We start from the raw sequence: 27,999 nt of genomic DNA, 5'->3' as shown, positions 1-27,999 counted from the left end.
TGGGGTAGACCTCTTTTATGAAGTTCTTGTATCTTCCGCCAAAATTAAGTCGCTGCAGTCGAGTTGTGAGTGGATTCATATGAACTTGTAATTTTCTTCTTTCAAAGCAAAACTTTTTTTTCAATAAGTTTCACTATAAAAATATGCCAGAGTTTCTGGTGAGTACACCAAAAAATGTCCGAAATACAAAGGTTAACTATAAAATTGTTTTTATAATTGTTTATATAAAACTACTTATAACTCGATCGCAGAGCCGCTATTTATAGTACTGCAGCGGCGGATTAAGGAACTTGTAATTTTCTTCTTTCAAAGCAAAACTTTTTTTTCAATAAGTTTCACTATAAAAATATGCCAGAGTTTCTGGTGAGTACACCAAAAAATGTCCGAAATACAAAAGTTAACTATAAAATTGTTTTTATAATTGTTTATATAAAACTACTTATAACTCGATCGCAGAGCCGCTATTTATAGTACTGCAGCGGCGGATTAAGGAACTTGTAATTTTCTTCTTTCAAAGCAAAACTTTTTTTCAATAAGTTTCACTATAAAAATATGCCAGAGTTTCTGGTGAGTACACCAAAAAATGTCCGAAATACAAAAGTTAACTATAAAATTGTTTTTATAATTGTTTATATAAAACTACTTATAACTCGATCGCAGAGCCGCTATTTATAGTACTGCAGCGGCGGATTAAGGAACTTGTAATTTTCTTCTTTCAAAGCAAAACTTTTTTTTCAATAAGTTTCACTATAAAAATATGCCAGAGTTTCTGGTGAGTACACCAAAAAATGTCCGAAATACAAAGGTTAACTATAAAATTGTTTTTATAATTGTTTATATAAAACTACTTATAACTCGATCGCAGAACCGCTATTTATAGTACTGCAGCGGCGGATTAAGGAACTTGTAATTTTCTTCTTTCAAAGCAAAACTTTTTTTTCAATAAGTTTCACTATAAAAATATGCCAGAGTTTCTGGTGAGTACACCAAAAAATGTCCGAAATACAAAGGTTAACTATAAAATTGTTTTTATAATTGTTTATATAAAACTACTTATAACTCGATCGCAGAACCGCTATTTATAGTACTGCAGCGGCGGATTAAGGAACTATGCTACAAAGAAGCGTCTACCCCCACCACGGCAGTTTCAGGAAGTTTACGATCACAGTATCCGTAGATGTGCAGTATTAAACAGCTGTACTGATGTCATCACTACTTCCTACACCATAATAGGATTCTTCCGTCTGTTATTGCTTTTTGTTATTAATATTGTTATATATTTTTTCGAAAAATTCTTATATTTCTAATAGAAGATGGCAGATTATTTGGACATTGAAGCACAAGAAAGTGAGGTAAGTAATAAAATGATTCAATACGGCCATTTGTAAACATAGAATCTAATGTTTCATGATTTCGTAGGAGGAGGACCAACTTGATGTTAAAGAAAAGAAAAAACTTAAAAAATTAAAAGAGATGGAGGACAGTGAGGATGAAGATGATGATGAAGGTATATGAAAATGTTTGACACAAACAAGTATTTAGTTACTGCTTCTTTCAAAACTTTTGAAGGTTCTAGAAAATACATTATTACTTTAGAATACATTAAATATTAGAATCAAGATTTATACATCATTAATAATATGTAAATTAATATTTACTAATACTTAAAAACATCTTCCTTTAAATTATATGTACGTTTAATATTTAGAAGATGAAGGAGAAGTTCCAGGACTTATTGATGATAATTCTATCGATGATGATAGTGATGGCGAGGATAGTGATAATTCTAGAAAACGTAAAAAAAGTGATGATGAAGATTTTGATGATCGTTTAGAAGATGACGATTATGACCTAATTGAAGAAAATTTGGGAGTTAAAGTTGAAAGGGTATATATAGTTGAAAAAAAACTATATAAAATATTTCAAATTTATATTTGATACAATTTTTTAAATATTATATCATTTTTTAGAAACGTCGTTTTAAGCGTTTACGTAGAATACAAGATGAAGAGTCAGAAGTGGAAGAAGAAAGAGAAATAAATGATGAAAGAGATGCTATTGCCAACGAATTGTTTCAAGGTTCTGGAGACGTAAGTTTTTAAGTAGAATGTATATTTGAATTATTTAGTAATTTACTAATTTAAAAAAATTAACTACTCTCATTTTGCTATATAGGAAGATGAAGAAAGAAGTGAAGTTAGCCATAGAGGTGAAGTGGAAGGGTATAGTGAGGAAGAAAGTGATGATGAAGACGATTTTATTGTGGATGGTGATGGAATACCCATAACTGAAAAGAGGAAAAAGAAAAGACCTGTATTTTCAGATGCGTAAGTACTGTTTCTATTCTTAAAATAAACTATAAAATTTCATTATGATATAGTTATTTATTTTTTTATTATATTTTTATTATAGTGCATTGCAAGAAGCCCAAGATATTTTTGGCATTGATTTTGATTATGACGAATTTGGAAAATATGGAGAGGATGCGTTTGAAGAGGAAGACGAAGATGAATATATTCATGGCGAGATAGGAAACCGCCCAAGGCCATCAAAAAAACATCTTAAGAGAAAGAGTACAAGGAAAAGTATTTTTGAAGTATATGAACCCAGTGAACTTATACGCGGACATTTCACCGATATAGACAATGAGGTAATAATTCGAATTAATTTTAATTTATCATCAGTGATTATAATTAAATTTAATATTATATTTATATAACATTATATATATATATACTATTATAACTTTTGTCTATTTTAGATTCGTACTACAGACATTCCTGAACGCATGCAACTTCGCGCTGTTCCCATTATACCTACAGTGGAAGGTTCGGATGAATTAGATCTTGAAGCCAAATGGATATATAAACAGGCATTCTGTCAACCAACAATTTCAATACAAGATTCTCATCTAAATGAAGAAGCCAAAGAAAGAGCTAAAAAGGGTCCGCAAACAATCGGCAAAATTAAGAAAGCCTTAGATTTTATGCGTAATCAGAACTTCGAAGTTCCGTTTATTGCATTTTATAGAAAAGAATATGTGTTGCCAGAGTTAAACATCAACGATTTGTGGAAAATTTATAAGTTTGACGTAAAATGGTGCTATCTGAAACAAAGAAAAGAAAATTTATTGAAACTCTTTGAGAAGATGAGGAATTTTCAATTAGATGAGATTATGAAAAATCCTGATGCTCCATTACCCGACAACATACGAGTTATTAAGGACGATGATATTGAACGACTTAAAAATGCTCATACTTTTGAAGAATTAAATGATATTTATCGACATTTTATGTTGTATTATAATCAGGATGTGTCATCCATGCAAGAAATTGCACATAAGAAGGAAAAACAAGCACAAAGGAAAGCTAAATTGGAAAAAAGAAAGCAACGACTTGCAGAAGCTGAAGAAAATGGAGATCTATCTGAAATTCCTGATGCAGAGGATGAAGAAGAAGAAATAGACGAATCATTAAAGCAGCCAGTTAGAAAAGGTCCTTACTATATTTGCAGAAAAGCTGGATTAGACGGATTTACTAAAAGATTTGGTCTCTCACCCGAGCATTTTGCTGAAAATCTTCGAGACAATTATCAACGTCATGAAGTAGATCAAGATCCAATAGAACCTGCAATAGTAGCAAATGAATTTTGTTCTGCAATATTTACGACAAGTGACGAAGTAGTTAAAGCTGCACAATTAATGGTTGCGATTCAGTTGGCGCACGAACCATTAGTTCGTAAATGTGTTAGAGAAATGTATATGGAAAGAGCAAAAGTATCTGTAAAACCAACTAAAAAAGGAATAAAGGAGATAGATGAAGGGCATGCCATTTATGGATTAAAATATCTTAAAAATAAGCCTGTACGGGATCTTGTTGGTGATCAATTCTTAAAACTAATTGTAGCAGAAGAAGATAAATTAATTACACTTTTCTTTAGTGACATGATAGAAGGAAATACTAGCAATAATTATATCAATGAAATAAAGCAACTATATTATAGGGACGAATTTAGTAAAAGTGTCCAAGATTGGAATGCATTAAGAACTGGTAGTGTTGAAATAGCTTTAAATCGGATTATTATACCTCAATTGAAAAAAGAATTGAGATCCAATCTTTTGTTAGAAGCAAAAGAATGCGTTATGAAAGCGTGTTGCCGCAAAATGTACAATTGGATAAAAATTGCTCCATATACTTGTGAATTTCCTGATGAAGATGACGAAGATTGGAATACTAGCAAAGGAATTCGTGTGATGGGTTTGGCATATGTGCCTGATCCGTCTCAAGCAGCCTTTACTTGCATAATTTCTCCAGAAGGAGAATGTACTGATTACCTAAGATTACCGCATTTATTGAAACGTAAAAATAGTTTTAGAGAAAATGAAAAGATATTGAAAGAGGTAGACTTACTAGGAATCAAAAATTTTATTGCCACAAAGAAACCACATGTTGTGGTAGTAAGTGGTGAATCTAGAGAAGCATTAATGATAGTATCTGATATAAAAGAATGCATAGTTAATCTTGCAGAAGAAGAACAATTTCCTACAATCCCAGTGGAAATATGTGACAATGAACTTACTAAAGTTTATGCAAATAGTAACAGAGGTATATCTGAGTTCAGAGATTATCCAGAAGTATTAAGACAAGCTATATCTTTAGCAAGAAAAATACAAGATCCTCTATTAGAATTCTCTCAGTTGTGTACCATAGATGAAGAAATTCTGTGCCTTAAATATCATCCTTTGCAAAATCAACTTCCTAAAGATGATCTTATAGAAAATTTATATTTGGAATTTATAAATCGTATAAATGAAGTAGGAGTAGATTTAAATAAAGCAGTTCAGCAGCCTTATACAGCGAACCTAGTACAATTTGTGTGTGGCTTAGGACCTAGAAAAGGACAGGCTCTCATTAAGATTTTGAAACAAACTAATCAGAGACTAGAAAATAGAACACAGCTTATAACAGCATGTCATATGGGACCTAAAGTATTTGTTAATTGTGCTGGTTTTATTAAAATTGATACAAATAGTTTAGGAGATAGCACAGAGGCATATGTAGAAGTACTAGATGGCTCACGTGTACATCCAGAGACATATGAATGGGCAAGAAAAATGGCAGTAGATGCTTTAGAGTATGATGATGAAGATGCAAATCCTGCTGGTGCCCTAGAAGAAATTCTTGAATCACCAGAAAGATTAAAAGATTTAGATTTGGATGCATTTGCAGAGGAGCTTGAAAGACAGGGTTTTGGAAACAAGTGCATTACTCTTTACGATATAAGAGCTGAACTGAACTGTAGATACAAAGACCTCCGTGTACCTTACCAATCTCTAAATACTGAAAAATTATTTGATATTTTGACTAAAGAAACTCCGGAAACTTTCTATGTCGGTAAATTAGTTTTGGCAACAGTTGTTGGTATAAGTCATAGAAGACCTCAAGGAGATCAATTAGATCAAGCGAATCCTGTTCGAAATGATGAAACCGGATTATGGCAATGCCCATTTTGCTTGAAAAACGATTTTCCAGAATTGTCCGAGGTATGGAATCATTTTGATGCCGGTGCATGTCCGGGAAAAGCAACTGGAATTCGTTTAAGGTTGGATAATGGAATATCTGGATATATTCACGTAAAAAATCTGTCTGATAAACATGTCGCTAATCCAGAGGAAAGAGTACGTGTCGGACAAGTAATTCATTGTCGCATAATTAAGATCGAAGTAGAACGATTTAGTGTCGAATGTACTAGCAAGACGAGTGATCTTATTGATAAAAATCACGAATGGAGGTAAAGTATCAACAAATAATTATAATAACTTTATTTATAATCATTTCAACAAGTTCCTCAATTAATATTTTACGTGTATTCTTTTTAGACCTCAGCGAGACGTTTATTATGAAACAGAGGCAGAAGAAAAAGATACGAAAACAGAGGAGGATGCTAAGAAATTGCAGCAACGACAAACTTATGTAAAACGTGTTATAATTCATCCTAGTTTCCATAATATAAGTTTTGCAGAAGCTGAAAAGTTAATGTTAACTGTGAAGCAAGGGGAAGCAATAATACGACCTAGCAGTAAGGGATCCGATCATTTGACCGTAACATGGAAAGTCACAGAAAATATTTATCAACATATTGATATAAGGGAAGAAGGCAAAGAAAATACATTTTCTTTGGGTCGCAGTTTATGGATTGGCAATGAAGAATTCGAAGATTTGGATGAAATTATCGCTAGACATATTAATCCGATGGCTGCTTATACTTCGGAACTTTTAGATTTTAAATATTACAAAACAAGTGTAGAAGGCATTAAAGATAAAGCAGAAGAAATTTTGAAGGAACAGAAGAAGCAAAATCCTGGAGGGATACCATATATTGTGTCTGCAGCTAAAGTATGTTCGAAAATATTTAATATTTGCTTATATTCCTACTTCAAAATTTTTATTTTTCAATTAAATTAATATTTTTTGTTATACATTTTAGAATTATCCTGGAAAATTTTTACTTTCGTATTTACCACGAATTCGTTGCCGTCATGAATATGTTACTGTAATACCTGATGGATTTCGATTTAGAGGTCAAATGTTTAGTAGAATAAATGACTTGTTCCGCTGGTTCAAAGAACACTTTAGAGATCCTATACCAGGACAAGCTACACCTGGTACTCCACATGGAACTATGACTTCCAGAACACCATACAATGGTACTCCAGGACTGAATGGTGAGTCTCATATTACTAAGAATTTGGATCCTATGATAATTTTTATTCTACTGAAATTAACTTCCTTTTTGTCTGTTTCTTTTTTTTTTCAGGAGTGAATCCAGATACAATACAGAGGGTAGCACAGAATATGCCACACCACTTGTTACATTCACTCTCAAAAGTAGCAAATCAAACTCCACATCATTATCCACCATACACTCCAGGAGCTGCTAGTGTTAATAACTATGGAATGTATGGAAGTACGCCTTATACACCTTCCGGCCAAACTCCGTTTATGACCCCCTACCATACACCACACCACACGCCCCATCATCCACAAACACCTAATCACTCTCAAGGACCATTCTTACAACCAATTCCTCCAGTAATGAATTCAAATTCACATAGAACTGCAAGATCACATAGATCTGTCTCTAGTACTTCTGATGCAACGAATTGGACAAAAGCGGCGGAAGCATGGGCTCGATCAAAGCAATCTTCAAAAGAATTGTAAGTTGTCTATATCAAAATATATCAAAAATCAATGAAATCATAATATATCAAAATATATCAAAATCATAATGAAATATTCATTTTCTAATTTTAGTAATACTACTCCAAGATACAATGAATCTAGAAAAACACCACGAAATCAGGAAGCTCAAAATGGGAGAGCAACTCCGCGCAATAGAACCCCATCTGCTCGTACTCCGTCTTATAAATCTCCTAGAGAAACTCCATTTACAAATTCTAGTCCCCGGAGTATGTCTCTAAGTGGAGATGGTACTCCCCTATATGATGAAAGTTGGTAATCATATGTTTTACATGTATATGTAGTTAGAACAATTGGTTATTTGAAACAATACTCTACTGAATAGAGTATACTTTATTAACAAAAGAAAAAGAGTAAGGTAAACCATAAATGTGTATGGTTCTATTTTCTGCCAATTGGCACAAAGCGTTTTCTATATCAAATATTTATTACTAGTACAAATTATACACTTTTTATAGAATCTTTTCCGAGATTTTTGTTACGAATGTTTGATCGAGAAGTGTCTAATGTATATAAATAAAAGGAGGAAATTAACAGAATTGACTTAATGCCAATTTTATATTTCAGTTTAGCAAAACATATCAAGCAAATGTTGTTTTCCCTCTTTATATGTACATAATGTTTGAAATATTCTACCTCAATGATATTACATCTCCAAACTATCAATTCTATACAATATATCTGTCTATATTTGCTCAAATATATCATATTACCATTTAGTTCCATAAATTATTCAAACACAGATACTGCCTTAATTCAAAAATATATGTATAAATTTTATTTGTATAATAATTGACTTACTACTGATGTATTAATCTAGGCACATGCAATTTTGATATATATTTTATTATAAAAGATTAGAAACATTAAACATGTGTTAAGTAAAATGTTCTTTCTTTCCAACCCTTCATAAACTAATGATCATAGTTACAAACGTCATCATTTTGATTTTGATTGATTTTTAATAATTGTTTAATGTATATAACAATAATATATATTTAAAAAATACTTTCAATATATATTAAAAAATTTGATAATGTATAAATAATCATACTTAGTACACAAAAAAAGCATGTTCCTTTGTTTTAAAGATTATTTTATAGTTATAAAACAGAATATATATGAAACATATACATGCATTTTATTAAATATTTTGCATAATGGTTTGCATAATTGACTGACATGATTTTAATAATGTAAACTGGCTACTTACTATAAAGAAAAATAAAACAAAATTTTTACATTTTTCAGTAATAAATAGAAATAAAAGTAATAATGATTAGTTAAAATCTTAACGAATATATGGCGTTTTCTCGTAAAATCATCGAAACCAGTTATAACGACTCGACCATATTTGGAACGGATTTTTACGTTCTGATGGTCGCACAACGGTCGTCGGTCATAACTTCCCACACATTGGTACGCACGTTGCTGGAGATGCAGACATATGATTCATCCAAAATGAATCTTTTTTGAACTGTGTGACTGTGTTTCAGTCAAAAATATAAATGCATGTATTTTCACAATGCTTCCACTGTACTATTATAGATTATTTATTATAAATTATATTTTAATCATAGAAATTGCATAAAATGACTCGCGATAATTATAAGCAATTCAATAAAATCATTAGGTCTTTTAAATTCATAAGTATATAATTAAATATTATCGAATTATGTATTTATGACAAATAATGACAAACATATCTTAATAAGACATAATGTGATATAACGTAAATATGAATAGAATACATTAAGGAAACTGTGATTACCTTGCTTAAGTACATTGTATTTACAATGGTTATCTTTTAAACAATGAAAACGGTACTGCGAATGCGTAGTAAAAGACCCGCGTGACACGTCCTGGTACAATTCAGCCAACGCTTCAAATTCAAACGAACCAATCTCGATGAACCGATCACTTAGCTTAACCAATGAGAACTCACGAATGTTCGAGCACTTTGACAAAATGTACGTATATGTCGTATGTGTAGCCGAACGTTCACCAGTGTGAATCGCTGAAATACACAGAGATACTTGCATGTCGCAATAAAAGCAGCCAGCAAGCCAGCAAGTCCACCGACCGTCCAGATCTCTTAGCAGTCCTAGCATTGTCAAGTGCGTGCGTGATTGTTCCTGTCGCAGGATCTACTTTTACTCTTCAATAATTACTTATTTATTCTTTTAAAGGGAAAACAGGTAAGTTAATTTGTTTATTTCCAATTTATGACGGTAAGTTCACGAGGTGATAAAGGGACGCCACCGAGTACGAACAAAGAGACACCGCTTATTCTAGTGTATGCTTAATCAATATTCAATACCAAACAAAGAGAGTGCTGTTGTTTTTGTACAATAACCCTAATCGACATCTTCCGCATTCGATTTACAGCGTGACTGCAGTACGTTTTTTCGAACGCGATCATGCGTAGAAGTAATCGTAACTTCGACTTTCCGTGATTGTATTTAAATAAATTTATTATAATATTTTTCGTAAAATATAGAAGAGAATACTGAAAACGATTTTTCGTGAAGTCACTGAACGTCAAGCCAAAGTAAATTTGACATATATTCGTGAGGCTGGTTCATTGCACTCTATATACTGTACATCGTACAGACAGCTTCGAATAATTTCAAATACCGTTTACTTCGTTTATGTAAGAATAACACGCAATAATGCCTTGTCTTTTCCTAGAAAGTTATTACCCTTTCATGGTATACAGGTGTATTATAAGACACTTCTTCCAGGAATAAAATCTTTTCGATCCTTGAGGAATTTGGCCACAATATAAATAGCATATAGTTTCCTTATATACCTCCTTTGTTTGAAATGAACTTTCTAGATGGGATTATTACATTAAAAATTGCAAAACATGTACGAAAGTTAATGTAGTTTACATGAAACAAGAAATAAATATTCGCAAAAAATACTATCTAGCTTTTTTCAAACTCAGTTTATAAAATGAAAGATATTCTTTTACAGTGATATACAGCTACGGCAGCAATGGCTACGGCTACTGAGTCGCCTGTTAACAACGAATGTAAGTGATGAAATCTTTGAACAAAGATATTAATCGATTATTTCCTATAACAATTTCTCCAGTTAACTCCAGATATTTGTGATCTATATCATACTATCTTGAGTATTAACAAAGAATTGCGATAAGGTATACAATATATACGTGACATGTACATTATACATCTTATATATAATACATAATATGTTTACGTTTCTTATTGTTATTTATCCAAATTGATAGCTTATTTTAAGAAAGTAATGAATATATTTTATCAAATATACATTCCATGCACGTTAAGTATATACATGTATACATTGTTCGATCTTCTACAATCAGTATGTACTACACGTCAACGATGTTATTTACGATACGATAGTTCGATACACCTATATACATATTTATATATTTGTAACGACGACTTTCTTCCAGTCATTGTTCTGTCGAGTTTCGTAAATCGCCACGAGCAATGAGCCAAAATTCCGTGTCGAATAAAAAGGTAGTCGTGAATTGTATGTAATACGATTTTTACACTTTTGGATGACAAAGTCAGTACGACAAAGGATCGTTAATTAGGAAGGCAATTTAGATGACAGTAGGAACACACCCTAAGGCAGCGAAAAGTAGATAGTTGCTGAGAAGAGGTCAGAGCCCTCCATTGGCGTCCTCGGAGAAGTGCAGCCTGCACTTCACCGTGGCAACTGCAGCTTGTCTCAACTGCAGTGCTTGAACGCCTTTCAGTGGTTCTCAACTACCAGCAATTTTAATATATAAAAATGTGTTTCTTCAGTAAATCGCTGTTGCGATATTTTTATATTTGTGCAAATAGAGTATTTATTCTATCTAAACATGATAAATTGTTGTATTTTCACATTTTGTTCTTTTTATAGTTATATTATATACTTCAGCTCTTAAGATTGCTTGATATATTAGTTCAGACGTAATTTAAAGTTTCCTTGTAACTGTAGAGTCAATATTTATGAGCGTGACTTTTTATGATTGTCATATTGGAGCTGAACATTTTTTTCCTCTGGAAGGCTTTGATAGTCAATACCGATTAAATAAAATATAGAAAAATGATACAATGATGAGTTAAACACAATTTAAAAAATTATCAAAAGATTATATGAAATTTAAAAAATGATCAAACGATGGATTATATGAAATTTAAAAAATAATCATTGCATTACAAGCTATCTCCAGGTTTGTTCTAAATTTTTTACAGAATGGAATATAATGTAAGATACATATAACGAAACATACGTGCTCCATGGGTTAAGATTATTTTATGTATTAATTGAATGCGACAATTCTATAGCTATCTGTAATTTCGCAATGCGAATAATTATATGGAAAGTGATTGTATTGATCTTTCATTATCGGACTGTACATGGTGTAACGGGACCCGCATAAGTGTTGTGTATCGATAAATAATGCTGTTTCACAATTGAACGCTGTGTCAGCTGCTAGCGTGCGATTTGAAGCCTCGTTCCTCGCTCTTTTCAGATCGGCTTCTCTCGTCGTACCGAAGGATGAGATTCAAGTTTCTCTTACACGCGTGAAAGAGAGCAGTTCGGTTAACTCTCGGTAGTATTTAAACAGCGTACACATGGTAACATCGAAGTGCGTAGGTTAATCTGATTGTCTGGTGCAAGATATATCGGATGAAATGTCCATAAGTGATTTCCCTCGGTGAAACTCACCGTTGAATTTCTTCCTACCTTAAAGGGTATGCGACGATAAACCATATCTTAAAACGATGCACCTTTCTTGACTGGTCAACTACAACTTTTACTTCTATTTCTTGTCTTTCTTTTCATTAACGCTTCTTTAAATCATCCAATTAAACGTAACGAGCGAGTGAAACTCATTAAACATCGTATGAGATCGAGACATTCCATGGATCTCCTTTTCCTCTTCGGGTAAATAGATTTTTTAACGAATTGCTATCGGGCAGTTGTTACTTATTATTTATTTGCTTGAGAATAAAATGATTTTCTTTGGTGTACAAGGGAAATGTAATAGTATTAGTATCATCTGCTGTCAGCTGTACAGTGAGATTTAAATGAAGATATCAGAAAGGTTGAAATTTAAAAAGAATCCTTGGCAAACGGCGAGATTCGGTTTCGAGGTACTTCCATTAGAATACGTCACTCCGATTTCTGCGCAATTTACCACGGTTCGTGACCAGTAGAAAAAGGGGCGACTGCATTATTAACATCGCCTGTTCCCTCGTTCCGAGTTCTGAAAATATTCCACGATATCGATCCACGTGTAGGAGATTCATTCATTTTACGGCATATCCTTCGATTGTAATGCGTCACGGAGTTCCGACATTGCAATTGTTCGATCGTTTCTGTCAAATGGAAAAGTTTACGGAACAACGAGTATCGTTTGCGTCCTACATTTTCTGGCTTCGATTTGTTTTAGTATTGTTTTCTACATTTGTTTCGACCGATTTTACCAATTCGTGGGATTATTAAAATACTACGAAAAATAACCACAGAGGATAAAAAAAGATGAATACGATGTACGGTCAGTCGGATCCGAAGATACGAAGGGTGTGTCCATAGACAAAACAGAAGATACAGTTTCGTAAAAAGAGCAATCTATTTCGAGTGTCAATGTAGAGCTATCGAGAAGGGCAAAAAATATTGATGGATCGTTTAGATATGAGGGTGGGTGAACGACTGAATTATTCCTCGCGAAACGAAATCACGTTCTACGTCGATCGAAGAAATATAACAATAAAGTCGAAGTTGAAGTTTTATCAAATGTCAGGAAATTAAGAGGCTTTTGTGTGTTCCGAGGGTTCAAGTAAATTCAAGTAGAAGTGCTTAACACAGATACCGGAACAATCGAAACAAGGTTTCTCAGCACTCTACAAATGCTCTTCAAGGCGCATACTGCAAAGTCGTCAGTTCGAAGATCGCATCCTCGGTGTCGCAACCAAGCAAGGGCAGGATCTAGCGAGCGGTAGGGCTTGATTTATAGTTGCGAAATAGGGCGCCGGTTATATAAAATATTCGCAAACTTTCAAATCGATATGCTGCGGGAAAATGATTAACACAAAGATCTTTAGATACTGTAATCTCATCTCTGTACAATATTACGATATTATTTCACTACATTTTCTTACAATTCTATCAGTTATACAAAAGAAAATGTTCGAAAGAAATCTATCGATTATATGTGTAAGAACTACCATATCTTCGATGATAGATATTCCAGCTACAGTTAAACGAAATTCAATTTCAATATTTTCGATAATGATCTAATTCTAACTTTAATTCTTACTAATTCTAACATAGCAAAAATTAAACGCGGGACTATGCTTCGACAAACTGCGGAATGTGGCAAAGATCGTGATAAGAAGATATCGTCCATTGATCAGCAGGCTGGTGGTACGAGGTTGAGTCAAAGTATAAGAAGCTTGACGGTGGTTGGAGTTAGACAGATGGTATTTTACGCCTCCACGTAGCTTCCACACGTGCCTAGCGACCGGCAGCCGGGTCCACGATATAGGCATGTTAAGGTTGCTCGAGGTGGAGGTTGGAGGTTGGAGGTTAGTAGAGGTGGAAGGGTGGCTTGTCGTCGGGTAGGCTACTCGCTGCAGTGGGGAGTGGTCTGCCACGACTAGGGGCGCAAGAGGCGCCAGTCGGTGGATATTGAGCGACGCCCGGCGTCGTGGCGCACTGTGCGGATCAGTCGCCCTCCAGCCACCGCCCCAGATACGAGTTCAGCCACTTCCGGCCTTTCTTCTTGCTCGTTGGACGTGTCCTCTCGCCGACTCTTCTGCGCTCCCTTTTTTCATTCTCGTAGCCGTTTTCGCCAAGCTCTTTAATTTCGCTAAATACGGACCACGATTCGCGGGCAGCAGCGAGTAAACAAACGCTAGAAATATGCTGATCGGTCTTGTGCGCGATTCAGTGCTGCAGTGCTTCTGTCACAGCTGCAAAGCACCTTTGGGCATCGTAGGTGAGTTCTGTATTTGATAAAAATTGTCGTCTTTGCTAGGAAGGAGGATGTGCAACCGATCTTCGTATTTTCTTCTTTTATTTTTTATCTTTTTGTTTCTATGGTAATTCATTTGCGGGCTATGCAGAGAACTAGTAGGGGAGGAGGAGTCGATATCGCGGTGAATGACTCCTACGATCGAAGTGATCCGCTAAATTCGTGACCAGACATTTCTTTTAATCTAATTTTATATGGTATCGTTGCATGCAGTTTTACGTGGAATTTTTTCACCTCTATTCATTCTCGCTACTTACTACCTTTGATATCGCGATCGTTAAATCAATTCTGTAACAACTCCTTGTTTATTTTATTCGTCTTACCTGCCTTGATTTTTTCAATTAAAAAAAATGTAAATGATCAATAACTCCTTTTGCTTTTGACAAGGTTCGAATATGTTATGTTTAAATAACTTTGAGGCACAGAGAAACGTGACGATTTCCTCCTCGAATATCCCTCAAACGTTCTCCTTTTAAATACATGTTTTTTGAACTTGATGGTCGGTGTATTTTTACCGCAGTCTACGGTGGTCGATATCACGTTGGTATCGTATTATCTTAGGTACCTGCAGTTCGATCAATTTCTCTACCCTCTACCAATTGGTACTCGTAGTGTACTCGTGTATCATCGATATTACTATCCACATCAAAAGTTTATTACACCGGTAGCATCATTATTCTCCATTATATTTTTTATATAACTCAATATTACATAATTTGGTGTGTTAATATTATTTTTGTTTTATTATTTTCAAAGCTTGGCGTATACTTTAACACAATAAGCACGATAATTTGATCGAATCGATATTTCCCATCTTAAATCTTGACTTATGTTGAGCTTGTGCAGATACCTATACAGATTTAAGAAATAGTCGGTACGAATGTGCTCCATGAGGAAAGCTTCCACAAAATTCGCTACGATCGGGGTGCGGCCCAAGATGGCCACCCTTGGCTTTGTTGACCTTTGTTAACCGATAGGAGACGGTTGCATCGATTTCCCGTTAATTAAAACACGATTCCTATTTCCCTGGTCCCTACGGTAATACGACACTCATTGATTCTCAATTTTCGAAGCGGGAGGCAGAAGGGGCAATGCGCCCTTCAAGAAGCCCAGCGGCAAAGGAAAACCGCGAACCAAGCAACCGAAGAAAGTAAAGTTCATCAGTGAGTATACGTCGTTTTTTAATTAACGAGTCTTGCCGTCGATCCATTAACTTTCGAATTGCACCAGCACCTACGTAATCGGACGCTTAATCGCGTTTGAATTAAGTTTAATTAACAGCGCTTGACTTTTACTCAAGAACCGTATAAAGTCGATGATGTGGAAAGAAAGTAGAAAGCTTTATCGTTTAACGATATATCCTTGTTATTTTATATGTTATTGCTTGCTAGACGGTATTTTATCGATTGAAAATTGCACAACCTTTTGATCGATTTTCCGTGCAAATTGCGCTCGCTGCAAAGTGCAACGAACTCGACTCGAATAGTCGCCAATATGTCGCCGGTGAATTATAAATCGAAGGCGGCGAATATCGGAGAACGCTCCGTTGCGGTGTACGGTAGGGTGGCCGCTGAAAGGTGCGTGTGCCGACGCTAGACGTCGCGGCGCCTAGAGACAATCGTCTCGTGGGCTGATCGATCCTTCCTTCTTGTGGTCTGAGTCATACTTCCGTAACTCGTGCACTTCGAAGCGAACCCGAGATGAATGGGATCGAGAAATCTTCCGCCAAAGTGGATTGTGTCTCGCCGGCCTGGGGGACTGGATGTTTTTAATTGCACCTTGCGCTCGATGGGGGACGCGTAAAATAATTAATGAATCATGAAGGTTTACCATCCCGTCGTTATGCGTATGTAGATTTTTGCTACGTTACGAGTAGCGATAATTAATTTGTTTTGCACTTACGCAATTGGTTGATTTAATGAAAATTAATTCTTCAATTATGTTAACATTTGAATAATTGTTTTTAATTTGTAAAATTGTACTCAAGTTAGTATGTTTAATATATTGAAGCAAATATTATTAATAATTCTGAATAATTCCAAGGATTTGAAATTAACAATATATTTACCGATACATTTTGCTTATTAACGCGTTTATAGCAACTGAGATTCGATGCCAAGAGAAGTCCAAAGGTGGATTGTGCTATGAGGTGATCTTAGCAGAGCCAACAGTACAGAAGAGAGCACCGTCACCCCCACAAACAAGTCCGACTCAACAAGTCGCTATTGAAGACAAGCTTCGAGCAGCGGAGGAAAGAAGACTTTCTTTGGAAGCTCATAAACTTGCTGCTCTTGCTGCTAAGCTTAGCAAAATTGAAGAGGCAGCTCGCAAAAAAGATGAACTTAGCGCTGCTTTCATTGCTGCGACGCGTGAATCTTTAGATGCTAAGATGAATAATACAGAAGAGAAGCGAGAGGCGCACATTGCGGAACTGAAAAACAAGTTGAAAGAGCACGTTAGTTGAGATCTTCCTTTATTTGCATATATTCATCGAATAAATGTTATCATGTTTTTTCTATTTTTGATTATAGTTAGAAAGTGTAGAGAAAACTCGCTTGAGCCTTGAACAGCAGACTCAGGAGGTTCGTTGTGCCGTTGAAGAAAAGCTGAAAACTGCCGCCGCTCAACGGGACGAGAATATTAAGAGGATGCTGGATCGTCTAAAAGAACATGTCAGTCTTCGATATTATTGATTAGTAAAATAAAATATCCTTTTATATATTATTTAATCTCATTTTTTTATTATTAGGAGGAGCAAGTTGCCCGCGTACGCCAAGGACTAACCGAGCGTGTGCAACAACTTGAATCTCAGATTCAAGGCAAGTTAGATCAAGCTCACGAACGCCGTCAGAATATTGAACGCGAACAGAAAGAGAAGCTGCGCATTCATGTAAGTCGTATGCATTATTCATTAACTTAGACTTTGGTATTAGTTTTATGGGTTTTCTATTAGATTGTTTTGGCAACTACCAGGAAGGATTTCTCGCTTCTGTAGAAGTAACACCTGTTTTGGTCAAGTTTTGAAAACACGAGTACACGGGAATGTAGTTTTCCAAACTTGGTTGTTTTCTTAGTGGAAATCCTTTCTTACACACTGTCGACAATGTTACCCAATAAGGGAATTTGAAATGGTCGTTTAGAACACTGTGAAGATAGCAAAAGTGCGTCAGATGGCGGATGAGTGCGCCACGAGAGAACTTCTGGTGAAAAAGTTCGAATTTGACAAGAGGGTTTCTACTGCGGAGCAGAACCGACAGCGAGAGATTCAACGTCGTGTGCAGGCTATTCGCCAGCATGTAATTTCGCCCTCTTTTTGTTGATTCAATATTCTTATTGTCTCTCACCTCCTACCACCATGAGATATTGGCTTATATTATACCCGTTTCGTTGATTGAGTTTCAGTAGAAATTTTATGAACTTCAGTAGCATACGGTTATCATTAGAACGTTTAATGAATTTTAATCGTGCTTTGTCATATTATGTTGCAGAAAATATTCCTCATAGGAATTCAGTTATATTATGTATAATTATATATCTAATTTTTTATCATTTTCTTTTCAGCATGATCCTGCATTTATGAGCTACTATACCTGATGGATGTTAGCTTAATATCACCTCTAGCATGATACATTTAAACATTATTATTTTAGAATAGTTGAATCTCGTAAACTTACGCTTAAAATATCATTCCTATTTTTCTTGTTCTAAAGGAGAGGCGCGCCGAGATGGTAAGACAGAATAAGGCAGCTCTGTCCGAGCAATCTGTCCTGCCCGCTGAAAAGGAAACTGCCAGTTCTGGGTAAACATAACGTCATTCTTGATCGCTATCCTCGTTAAAATACCTTTTCATCGTTATAAAATTGGGGAAAGAGGAGAGCGGGATTTGACTACCGCTTGCAGAGTCACTCGCTGAATAGATCGTCGGAGTTACGTGTTTGAATTTTGAAATAAACTAAAACTAAGGAGTTGCACTCGCTGTGCTTTACGAGACTCCATTACGCTTGGTGCCATTTTCGTTCGCTGGAAGAAAATTAAGGAACTTAATGCAAGCGATTTAATCGTAGTTGGAGAGATTTGCAATTTTAACGGCTTTATTTTATTACAGTTAGATAAAACATTCAAAATGATTCAAAGAAACGTTTATATTATGGAGAATTAACTGGTTATTTTTCTCCCACTTACTACTCGTGCAAAGAATATCACTGTCTTTATCTAACTACACTCATTTCTTTTTTTTAAATGTACACGAATACATAGACGTAAGCCCTAACCTTAACCTAATCCTAACCTCGGTTGAAAGATAGGACATGTAAAATATTTTCAGTTATAATGTGCCTACCACTTACACGATTGTGGATCTTCTAGAAGGTGGCATTAAAAATATCTTATATGTTTGTGATCAATTGTGTATGTTGGAGTCTAATATTTTACGACTTTTATAATGCTTGTTTCAGTACATTTCCTTCTTTTGATACCTACAATGTTGTTATTTCATTAATTACCCCGTTAAAAAACTATTCTGTTTATATTTGAAATTAAAAAAGGTCATAGTGATTATCGGAGTTAAACGTTAAAAAATTTTTTCTCCTGATAAAGACTCTTTTTATCCTTCATTTTTTTCTTACATAGTTTTTGATTTCTGCTTTTGTTCGTTAAAAAGTTTGCTTTTATTCGTAGATTAATCATAGAGTACTACCGCTACAATTAGATCGTAAGTGGTAATTGCGACCATATGTGTGTACAGTACAGTACATATATGATAAGTATATGTGTATGGTTCGTGCCGACATGTAAGCACACTTATAATATATATAATAGTGCTTTATACTAGGCTTGAAAACTTTAAAACCATTTTGTACTCGATCATTGTAATATTACTGCGCTAACAGAACAACAACATTTACGAAATATGTAGTCTAATTGAATATGATAATATGATGCTTCTGTGATGACTTAATTATTTGTCAAAATGTGTAGTCTTTAAGTGAGAGTGTGAGAGAGAGAAAGGAGGAGCGAAAGACATTTGATTCCTCTATGCTTGTATGGATACCGTGGCTTAGGGGCCTTAATTTCGTTCGCATTATATATCATCGCTGGAAGTATTTAAAAATATAACAAAATCCGTATCAGGGCAAAGTTTTCACAGAAATTTTCCTTCGCGTAATGAAATAGTCAGCTGATGGTTCCTCGGTCTTTTAAGATACTCGTATATATATAATGGGGATACCACAAATGGAAGGAAACTTTTAGCTTTGGTCACGGTATCGTCACAAAATAAAAGGAGTAAAAAGAAAATATGTCGCAGTGATATTGCAACCGATATCCTACGGTCTTAGATATTGATACTACACAAAAAATTTTTACAAAGGGCTATTGCAGAAATGTTAACGCGAGAAAAAATAAATTAATTAAAAAACAGAGATTGAAAGGAAAAAAAGAAGCATTAGAACTTTTACGTCGACGAATATATAACTGTAACCTACATTGCTGAGTGTTGCGGTTAATTCGGCACGTGTTGCAATGTCAAGAAAAGGACGAAAAGTTTTGATTTTTCTTGTAGTTATGACACGTGTCGAATAACGTCTATTTTTGCATAATTGTTGTGATCTTTTGCAAAATGTATTTCGTATAATTATTATATAGATGCCCGACGTATGTATGTTATGATTGTCTTTTTCGATCTACGTTATGATATATAAATATTATAGATTTCTACGCGATGGTATATATATATATATATGGTATATATATATATTATACGGTTATGATATGTACGTATGGTTTCTTGTGAGCTTTGGTAATTGTCTTATAGTGGTGCGAAGAAGCAAATCAATTCTTGCAAAACCATTATTGCAAAATAAATTTTTATTGGATCAGAAATATATCGCGAGAAACCAATTTCTTAACGATATATTGATTGCCTTTGATATTCTTTGTTCAATTTTTAGTTCGGATAAATGTGTTCGTGAAAGAGAACCTGATTGTGTGAAGTAAACGGACATACCTACACGCACTTACGTTTGTTTGTTTTTATTACAAATTCCCTTTGAGTGCTCCTCTTTGATATATAGCATAAATTAGAATATCTTCATTTTACAAAATGTTAGTTATTTTAACTTAAATTTAAAAATTTTTTTATAACGCATAGATCTTGGCGCCGCGATTTTATAACTCATGATTTAGATATAACCGACTATCGATAAAACAGATTATTTCAAATTCTTGCCAGTGCCGCTTAATTTGTAATGAATCACAAGGCCCCGCTTATTGTGAAAAAAATATATGACATTCTTATAATAATAATGTTGCTTCTTATATTAATATTAAGTGTTAGCAAGTTTCGTGTAAGATATTGCACGTAACAAATTGCTTACAATTTTCTCATAGCTTTATAATTTTAGAATTAAATGTTTCAAATATAAGGAAAGCATAGATACGTCACCAAGATCTACGTGACGTCATAGGCTGTTGAATGGCCGAAAGCCAAAGGCTAAACGAAACGTCGAGGCAGGCTTTATAGCTGAGTAGGTAGAGGGCAAATGGCTGCCGTGTGGGTGAATAATAATGCGTAGCCAGTGTAAGACAAGTGATAAAAATCGTGATAAAGTGCGTGTACGATGTTACTGAAGGGCCGATTATCGGAGAAGAAGAACCGGAGGCATCATGGGAAAAACACCAAAGCCACAGCCGGTAAGTGGATAGATTGGTATACCAGGAAATTTGCGAAATGGTTCGCCTGCCAGTCGACGAGATAGCCCTGCTGCGTTCTCGGTCCCTCTAATCGTTTTCCATGGTATCAACACAACATGGCCGAACATGTGAAGATTAATTACGTGATATTAACTTACATGTAGTGAATAAATATAAGAGAAATTTCCAACAAAAGTGTATTCAATGTAAACGATACTTCTATATGCGTGTCAAAAATTCATAGAAGCATAAATGTTTGAACCATAAAATGTCAAGATAAATATATATTTAAAAAATATGTATTTGTTGGAGTAAAAAAATATCTTTCGTATTATGTTTATGAAATTTAATCATAGAATACGTGATTGGAATGTGTCAGTTTCAAGGTTATGTACAAAAGCGTGCACACTTTAAGAATCGTGTATTTGTAGTTTACTCCACTAAGATGGCGGCTAATTTGTTGAAGTAATAATCATTAAGTTAAATAGTAATCGTGATTAAGATAGAATGTTGTGGTTTTATACATTATTTCCAAGGATAATACATGCTACAAAGCAGCTAGTGAGGTTATGCTGTTTTCAATATGGATGCCTCACACGCTTGCATGTATAAATGCATTTCGTTTTGGTGTGTGTTAGTAAACATGATTCACTGTTGCTTCTGTTACTTCAGTTATTTCCCTAATACTCGGCCTTGGTATGAATTAAATAATGGGATAGGATAGTAACATCATTTGGTTTCAAATTCAAGTGAATTTAAGAATGAGGAGCGAATGTTGACTATACATCGAATATGTATACGATTATTATCAATGGATCTGAACTTCGTCTCTTGGATTGACATGCATTGTTATTAACGATGAAATATCGTCGTTATCGTTTAACAATAGTTGTTTTCTTCACTCGAATGAAACACCATATCTTCGTAGAATATTATCACGTTAGAGTTTGCCAGACATTGGCCTTTTTACATATTAACTGCGTAGCTATTAATTTTACAAGTAATTACATTTTTCCTGTAGAAAACGAATTGTATATGTTACGTTCATATTTCTAAGTAAACAAGCTTCCAAGAATGTTAGTCACTTACACAACAGTATTCGTTAATTAATATTTAATTGCGTGGATTTACTAGAAAGAGTGCACCATATAACTATTATTATATATGATATGTATATATATGTAGATCCACAACATTAATCGTTAGGTGTTATCCACGCTAGTACATATATATGTATGTATGTATAACCTGTTTCGCACAATATGCATTACTAATATGTACGCATTAATGACATAGTCTCGTTTTGCTTTAATCTCATACAATATTATTATGCGTTCGACCAAAAGTTGCTTTCACTTTCCTTGAAAATATATCATATTTTCGTGTTCGTCACTTCATATACCGGTAATAGTATTCTAAAAATAGTATGTATGTAGCTTGTGTACTACGACTAAACACTTTTAACTACATGGATAATTTTACGAGATATTTATAGATTTAATTGAGCGGAATCCTCGATCATAAAATTATTTCAATACTATTCCGAACGAGATCCCAGTTCGTTTCGCGCATGTCACACGGAAAGTGCGTGTTAGTGAAACCGTGAAAATGCATTCTTAGCATGCTGTGATAAGAATAGAGCAAGGAAGATAGAGTAAGATAACAAATAGAGGAGAGGTACGTACACGTTCGTACGTAATCGGCGCACTTATGTGAACAAGTGTGTGCATGCATACCGTCACTATGCCATATGGAAACATACATCCAATAGCCTCACACAAGGATAATTGTATAAGTGCACGTGTTACCATGACGATAAAGACGCGGATCGATGTTTTTAACCCGGCGGAACGCATCAAGTTGATTTCGCGTCCGATACCTTGCGATATTTCTGTCTTCGTATTGCGCTTTTCCGTTCCATACCGTATCGTATACCTACAACTTGATCGATCGAGTTTAAGGCATGCGGTTTTTACAACGTGTGAATTGGAAAGTTTGCGAGATCCTTTCAAGTTTGTGGATACCACGAACATCAAATTCTCGTTCATTTTGGAACGATCACTTAATTTCTATTTTATATCGAAATTGATTTTTCTTATTAATTACGTTAACCCTTTATGTGCTGAAAATTTTATGATTCAAATCCCATATAAATTTATTCCTATCCTCGATATAAATAACCAGCATAATACCAGAAGAAATAACGAATTTGTTATTCCTCTTTTTTATGAATTACACAATTTCTTCTTTTTAACAGTTATTGTACAACACCAAGGAAATCGAAGAAACGAAAGAACGTCTTTAAATTTAGCGAGAATAAAAGACCGTTCATATAGAGCTCGGCCCGTGATAAGACTTCTAATTGTTATTCGCATTCGTTAACGACGCTCGATGGGCCACATGACCTGACGCTTTTTAAAATACATATGTCTTTCTTTTCAGTAATTACAATCGTCTGTTTATTCTTCTGAATGTAGGTTATTATCTAATTCGGTTTACTCCGAAAGTTTCAGATCTTTGCGAACAAGATAACAATTTCAATGATTGTCTGCAATATCTAGAAGTATATTTAACCAGATATCGTGTCCTTGAAAGTCTCTTAATTTCTTGATAATACCAGTTAATGATGATGGTTTATTCGTTGAAATCTCTTGGTCATTGACCAACTTCATGGTCTAGTTGTAGCATTTATTCCTCTTCTTTTTCTTTTTATTCCGATATGATAGTGATACGGCGATATCAGCTTTATGTAGTTATATAAACTTCGTCCATCGTAAAATCTGTACCTCGCAATAGTCAAATATATGCCACTGTAGTTGTCCACGTATCGTCGACAGGTATTTTTCGAATCGGGTAACGGTATCCATGTGGCCAAATGAAGTGAAACTAGTTTTCTCTGTCTATGAGTTTTACGGTGTATTTACCGATAAAAAACTCATTTTCACGGACTTGATTTCAAGAGATACTCGATACTGTTCTAGTGTATCTATTTTAACCTTCGAATCGTATTTCCCTATCGGTAGAAAATTTTCAAATTTACTTGGATTTCCAATTTCTTGCATCTAGTCATTTTTTTTTTTGCTTATAGATTCTCTAATTTTTAGTGTATTACTTCATTTCCGTCTTTTATTTTGTTAAAACGAAAGCAAGATTGGAAGATAAACAGTATACGAGTATAGCAAGATTAAGCATTATTTCTTAATATCGTGAACATCATAATATTACAAGATAAAGAATAGAATAATTACTCGCGAACTCAATAAACACGTATCCTTGTCGATTTAATTTCGAAGATACGGAGTACCAATTACGGTATTACGTTGCAGTAATACTATTAATATGTGAATTTATAGCACGATAAACAGTGTAAAATATGCGGTAATAATGAATGAATGTCGATTACAACAAATACTATACTACGCTGGTCGAAACGGACGAAAAAAAGTTGATTCTGCTTATATCGTTGAATATAAGCAATGCTAAACATTGATTGCTTCATCGTCGAGTGTTTACCTCGATTGACACTACATATGCGCTACTATACTATATTGTTATTAATACACCGTGCAACAAGATTAATCAGAGAACATTGGACGTAAGGAAAATAAATCAATTGGGTCCTTATCAAAATTGTCCAAAGTTCTACGAACGTATTGGCTTCAGTGTACTCGTTTAATTGATGGCAACGAACGAGCCGCGGCTAGCACAGTGAATCTAAACGAGCGTTTTAATATCGAAGCAGACCCATTTGAATAATAATAATAATCATTTCATCGACGTGTACTGATGCAACGGTTTACTTGTGCTGCATACTTTTCTTGCTGTAACGATCGTCCTGTTACTTTCTATTCTATGAAAGATTTCTATTAGAACATTCCAAAAGTCTTTGTGTCTTCTTTTGGAAATAAAACTCACACAGAAATACAAAGCAAAGACTTTCGAAAAGACTTTGAAGCGCTCTAATACAGTTAAAGTTTTACAGTTTTTCCTTATTTTCTTCTTTCCCTTTTTATCCATCTTTTTATTTCTACTTATAGCCTTTTTTGTCGAATTACTTTATTAGTCTGGTATCTCAATATTTTTGTTCGACGAGTTGGAGAGGCTTAATTCGGATATTTGGATGCGAATGCACACGCCGGCAAATTATCATACGCCTAAAAGTTGTCAAGGACCTGGCCAGGATCGTTTTGCGTTTTTAGCCGAGCCTCGGCAAAGTTTCTCGGAGGAATAACGGTCAATGAATCCAGCATCGGGTGTTAAGCGACTCAAGGTCTTTGTAATCTAGTCTCAATCACCGTCAATCTACACTGATCTTAACAATTTATGGCGGTGCCACCTTCTCGCCCGATGCAGCCTTTCCCATTCTCAATTCTCGGCCAAACCGCTTCCTTCGTACTTTCTTACTACTTTATACTACTTTAGATATACCAACTTTTTATGTCCTCTATACATATTGATAGATTTACAGTATTATCAATTTTCTTTGGTAGAAACATTCTATCTTGGATTGCGATGTCGGTATGCTCTTGAAACATTCGTATCTAATAATAACGATAATGAAATATTTATATAGGTGACATCATACAGTCGAAAAAATATTCACTATTGTAACCCTCTGTAAAATAAGAGAGATTTATTTATTTACTGAATATTATAGAGAGTACTATACTTTGGACATTTTATATATTTTTACATATCAAGCGTATTCTTTGCATTTTTGTATCTTCAAATTTCCCATAGGCAAATAAAAATTCATTAGGTAACAATAAAAGAGTTAGGTTCCAATTGGAGTTTCCAATTGGAAATTCACTCGAGAGACCAGTACGATCGGACTCCTCTATTTTTTTTCTCTTGGTTGTTCACTGCATTTCATTTGGCCTACAATTTCTGCCTGACCACAGAGGGACGACTGGCGCCGCGGCGCCCGACGCCACCTCTTTAGATACTATCGCCCTCGTCATGGTTTATCCCAGGGGTTACATTTAGCAGGAAAATCGTGCTATCGAATTAATTGACGCATAGACTGCGGCATATCTGTATCACACATTCGTCATGAGAAACGCGTTCGAATTTCGATAAAATCCTTTTTTCTTATTCGCTGGTTAATGTAACAAATACTATCATTTGTTTTATAATATTCAAACATATCGAGTCCGTTTAAAATGCGATTTTCCCCTCGTTAAATCGCAAGTATCGCGAAATGTTACGTAACCAGTGTTGATATCATCGTTGTATTATCAACGTTTGAATTATACTGATGCATCGCGCGACTTTCAATCCGAACTTTTCGCCTCTTCTCATTTCTCATCTATTTTTGCAACTTAATCTAAATAATCTGTTGCTTTTCAATACGCTATCTATTTGCCAGTCAATTTTCGAACATCATCGGATTCTGGTATACGCATTTATCAAGAGAATGTTATATAACGCTAACTATCGATTCGTGTCCTTTCGAGAATAATTAGCATTCTAGCTTCAAACAGAAGAAACTTACCTTTTCCTCGAAAGGCGATTCTCACGCGGTTTTATAGTATTCGCATCAGTTAGTTACTTTATCATGCTTTGTGCATGGTGTGATAACACGTGAACGTTATCTACGTTAGTTCGCAAGATATGCTAAACATGCAAACGTTCATTTTTCAAAATTCAAGATCAACGCGTTAAAAAATGGAGAGAGGAATGATATAGCGAGTGATATAATTATATCGATATTTGTTATTATTTGCGATAAGGATCTACGACGGATATATTATGCGTGTTAAATAAAGCATTTTCAAACTTCATTATCGTTGTAACGATAGATTGTCACGATTATATCGGTAAAGTCTGAAATAAATAGAACAATGTAGATAGCAGTTACATGATATTAGTACAAATATATACCAATTTGACAGAGGTTATTCAAATATTTCTATATTATTTTCTAATGAAACTACCTTCGATACTAATTAAAAGTTTAACATTTATAAAATATATCTGCGATTTCTATAATATTATTTTGATTTCCTCTGGTTAACGTTTCATAACTTCTACGTATTCTACTAGATCTCTTTCAAACTGGACTAACATATTCGTGATATTATTACAGTGCTAACGTAGTTTCAAAAAGTTTCACATAACTCGCAACACATTCATAATGCACGCAATATATTCATAAAAGGATTGTACAAGCACTCGAGTATTTTCGTGACTTACTGTACATCCAGAAGCGTGTAAAATATAAAAATTCGATGATTTCCTCGAGACAGTCCGTAATTTTGCGACTCATTGACGAAAATGTTTCGATTCCAGCGTACGATCGCTAGAACCGATAAAGTTATCGTTGAACGCGACCTAAAAAACAGACATTCCATATGTCGCAGTCCAATAAGATCGATCGACTTGCGAGGGCATGTTTGCGAACGGAGCGTGATCGCTTATGTAACGTTTCGAATTTTTCTCGGTTTTCAGCGCATTGAACCGATTATCAGGAAACCGGTGCGATTCTTTCTCTCGTCTTTTCGCACGAGCCTGGCTACCGTTGTCGCGACGGAAAGCACGTTCGTTCATAAAATGTTGCAAGAATGAAGAATGCGTCAGTAATCGCGGTCGAACGAGGAGAACGGTTCTCGCGATACGTCGTTCCGCTGCCACGCCACGCTCATAGAATATATCGAATAAATCGCGAATGTGCATGAAATCATCGCGAGAATGCCACCAGGGGGGTAGATTTGCGTCACAAGCGAGCTCCGTTGGATCGTGAGATGATTTGGTTTTTGTGTTTATTTACATATACCCAAGACCAATCCATTTCCTTCTTCTTCCTGTTTTTGCAATTATACATGCGTAATGCTGCTCGAGATGCATATATTTTTCCCGCTCAATCGGCCGTCGATCGATGTTATCGTGAGTTTTTATAAGAAGTCGATGTTACGCCGACGTTATTTATGCGATATTTACGAATAATAACGAATCGACGCGACGATTAAATTATACTCGTTCCCATCAAATGAGAGGTTCCTGGCGAAGTACGCGATGCAAGGG

The 27,999-nt window shown here is 34.8% G+C and overlaps 3 protein-coding genes across 18 annotated transcripts in view; all 3 read left to right on the top strand.

Moving 5' to 3' along the window:
* The first annotated feature begins 12 nt into the window (after positions 1-12).
* Positions 13-7,802, top strand: LOC126864211 (transcription elongation factor SPT6-like). 11 transcript variants are annotated; one of them, XM_050615306.1, is made up of 12 exons: positions 13-158; positions 1,071-1,352; positions 1,420-1,507; positions 1,709-1,887; positions 1,971-2,090; positions 2,176-2,327; positions 2,413-2,650; positions 2,762-5,790; positions 5,879-6,395; positions 6,487-6,724; positions 6,817-7,216; positions 7,314-7,802. In XM_050615306.1, the coding sequence occupies exons 2-12, from the start codon at positions 1,314-1,316 to the stop codon at positions 7,516-7,518; spliced, it is 5,205 nt and encodes a 1,734-aa protein (XP_050471263.1). In that variant the 5' UTR covers positions 13-158; positions 1,071-1,313; the 3' UTR covers positions 7,519-7,802. The 11 variants fall into 11 exon arrangements, with proteins under 11 accessions (XP_050471263.1, XP_050471262.1, XP_050471260.1 ...); XM_050615305.1 differs by having other exon boundaries at positions 23-158; positions 661-1,352; XM_050615303.1 differs by having other exon boundaries at positions 23-158; positions 457-1,352.
* Positions 7,803-9,266: 1,464 nt separating this feature from the next.
* LOC126864233 (uncharacterized) lies at positions 9,267-20,303 on the top strand. Of its 5 annotated transcripts, none has more exons than XM_050615362.1 (7): positions 9,267-9,457; positions 10,239-10,296; positions 16,386-16,741; positions 16,818-16,958; positions 17,036-17,176; positions 17,427-17,582; positions 17,997-20,303. In XM_050615362.1, the coding sequence occupies exons 2-7, from the start codon at positions 10,260-10,262 to the stop codon at positions 18,087-18,089; spliced, it is 924 nt and encodes a 307-aa protein (XP_050471319.1). In that variant the 5' UTR covers positions 9,267-9,457; positions 10,239-10,259; the 3' UTR covers positions 18,090-20,303. The 5 variants fall into 5 exon arrangements, with proteins under 5 accessions (XP_050471319.1, XP_050471321.1, XP_050471318.1 ...); XM_050615359.1 differs by lacking the exons at positions 9,267-9,457; positions 10,239-10,296 and adding exons at positions 13,920-14,250; positions 15,360-15,449; XM_050615364.1 differs by lacking the exons at positions 9,267-9,457; positions 10,239-10,296; positions 17,427-17,582 and adding exons at positions 13,913-14,250; positions 15,360-15,449.
* Positions 20,304-20,443: 140 nt separating this feature from the next.
* Positions 20,444-27,999, top strand: part of LOC126864213 (nuclear factor of activated T-cells 5-like) — a 58,393-nt gene continuing 50,837 nt past the window's right edge. For both annotated transcript variants that reach the window (XM_050615311.1, XM_050615316.1), the window contains exon 1: positions 20,444-20,976. In XM_050615311.1, the coding sequence (XP_050471268.1) occupies positions 20,904-20,976 (73 nt within the window). In that variant the 5' untranslated portion in view covers positions 20,444-20,903. The remainder of the gene's footprint in view (positions 20,977-27,999) is intronic.

This window comes from Bombus huntii, chromosome 3, assembly GCF_024542735.1.
Source record: "Bombus huntii isolate Logan2020A chromosome 3, iyBomHunt1.1, whole genome shotgun sequence".
NCBI lineage: Eukaryota > Metazoa > Arthropoda > Insecta > Hymenoptera > Apidae > Bombus > Bombus huntii.
Note: the sequence above shows the minus strand (reverse complement) of the source record. Positions and strands in the feature narration are given on the sequence as shown.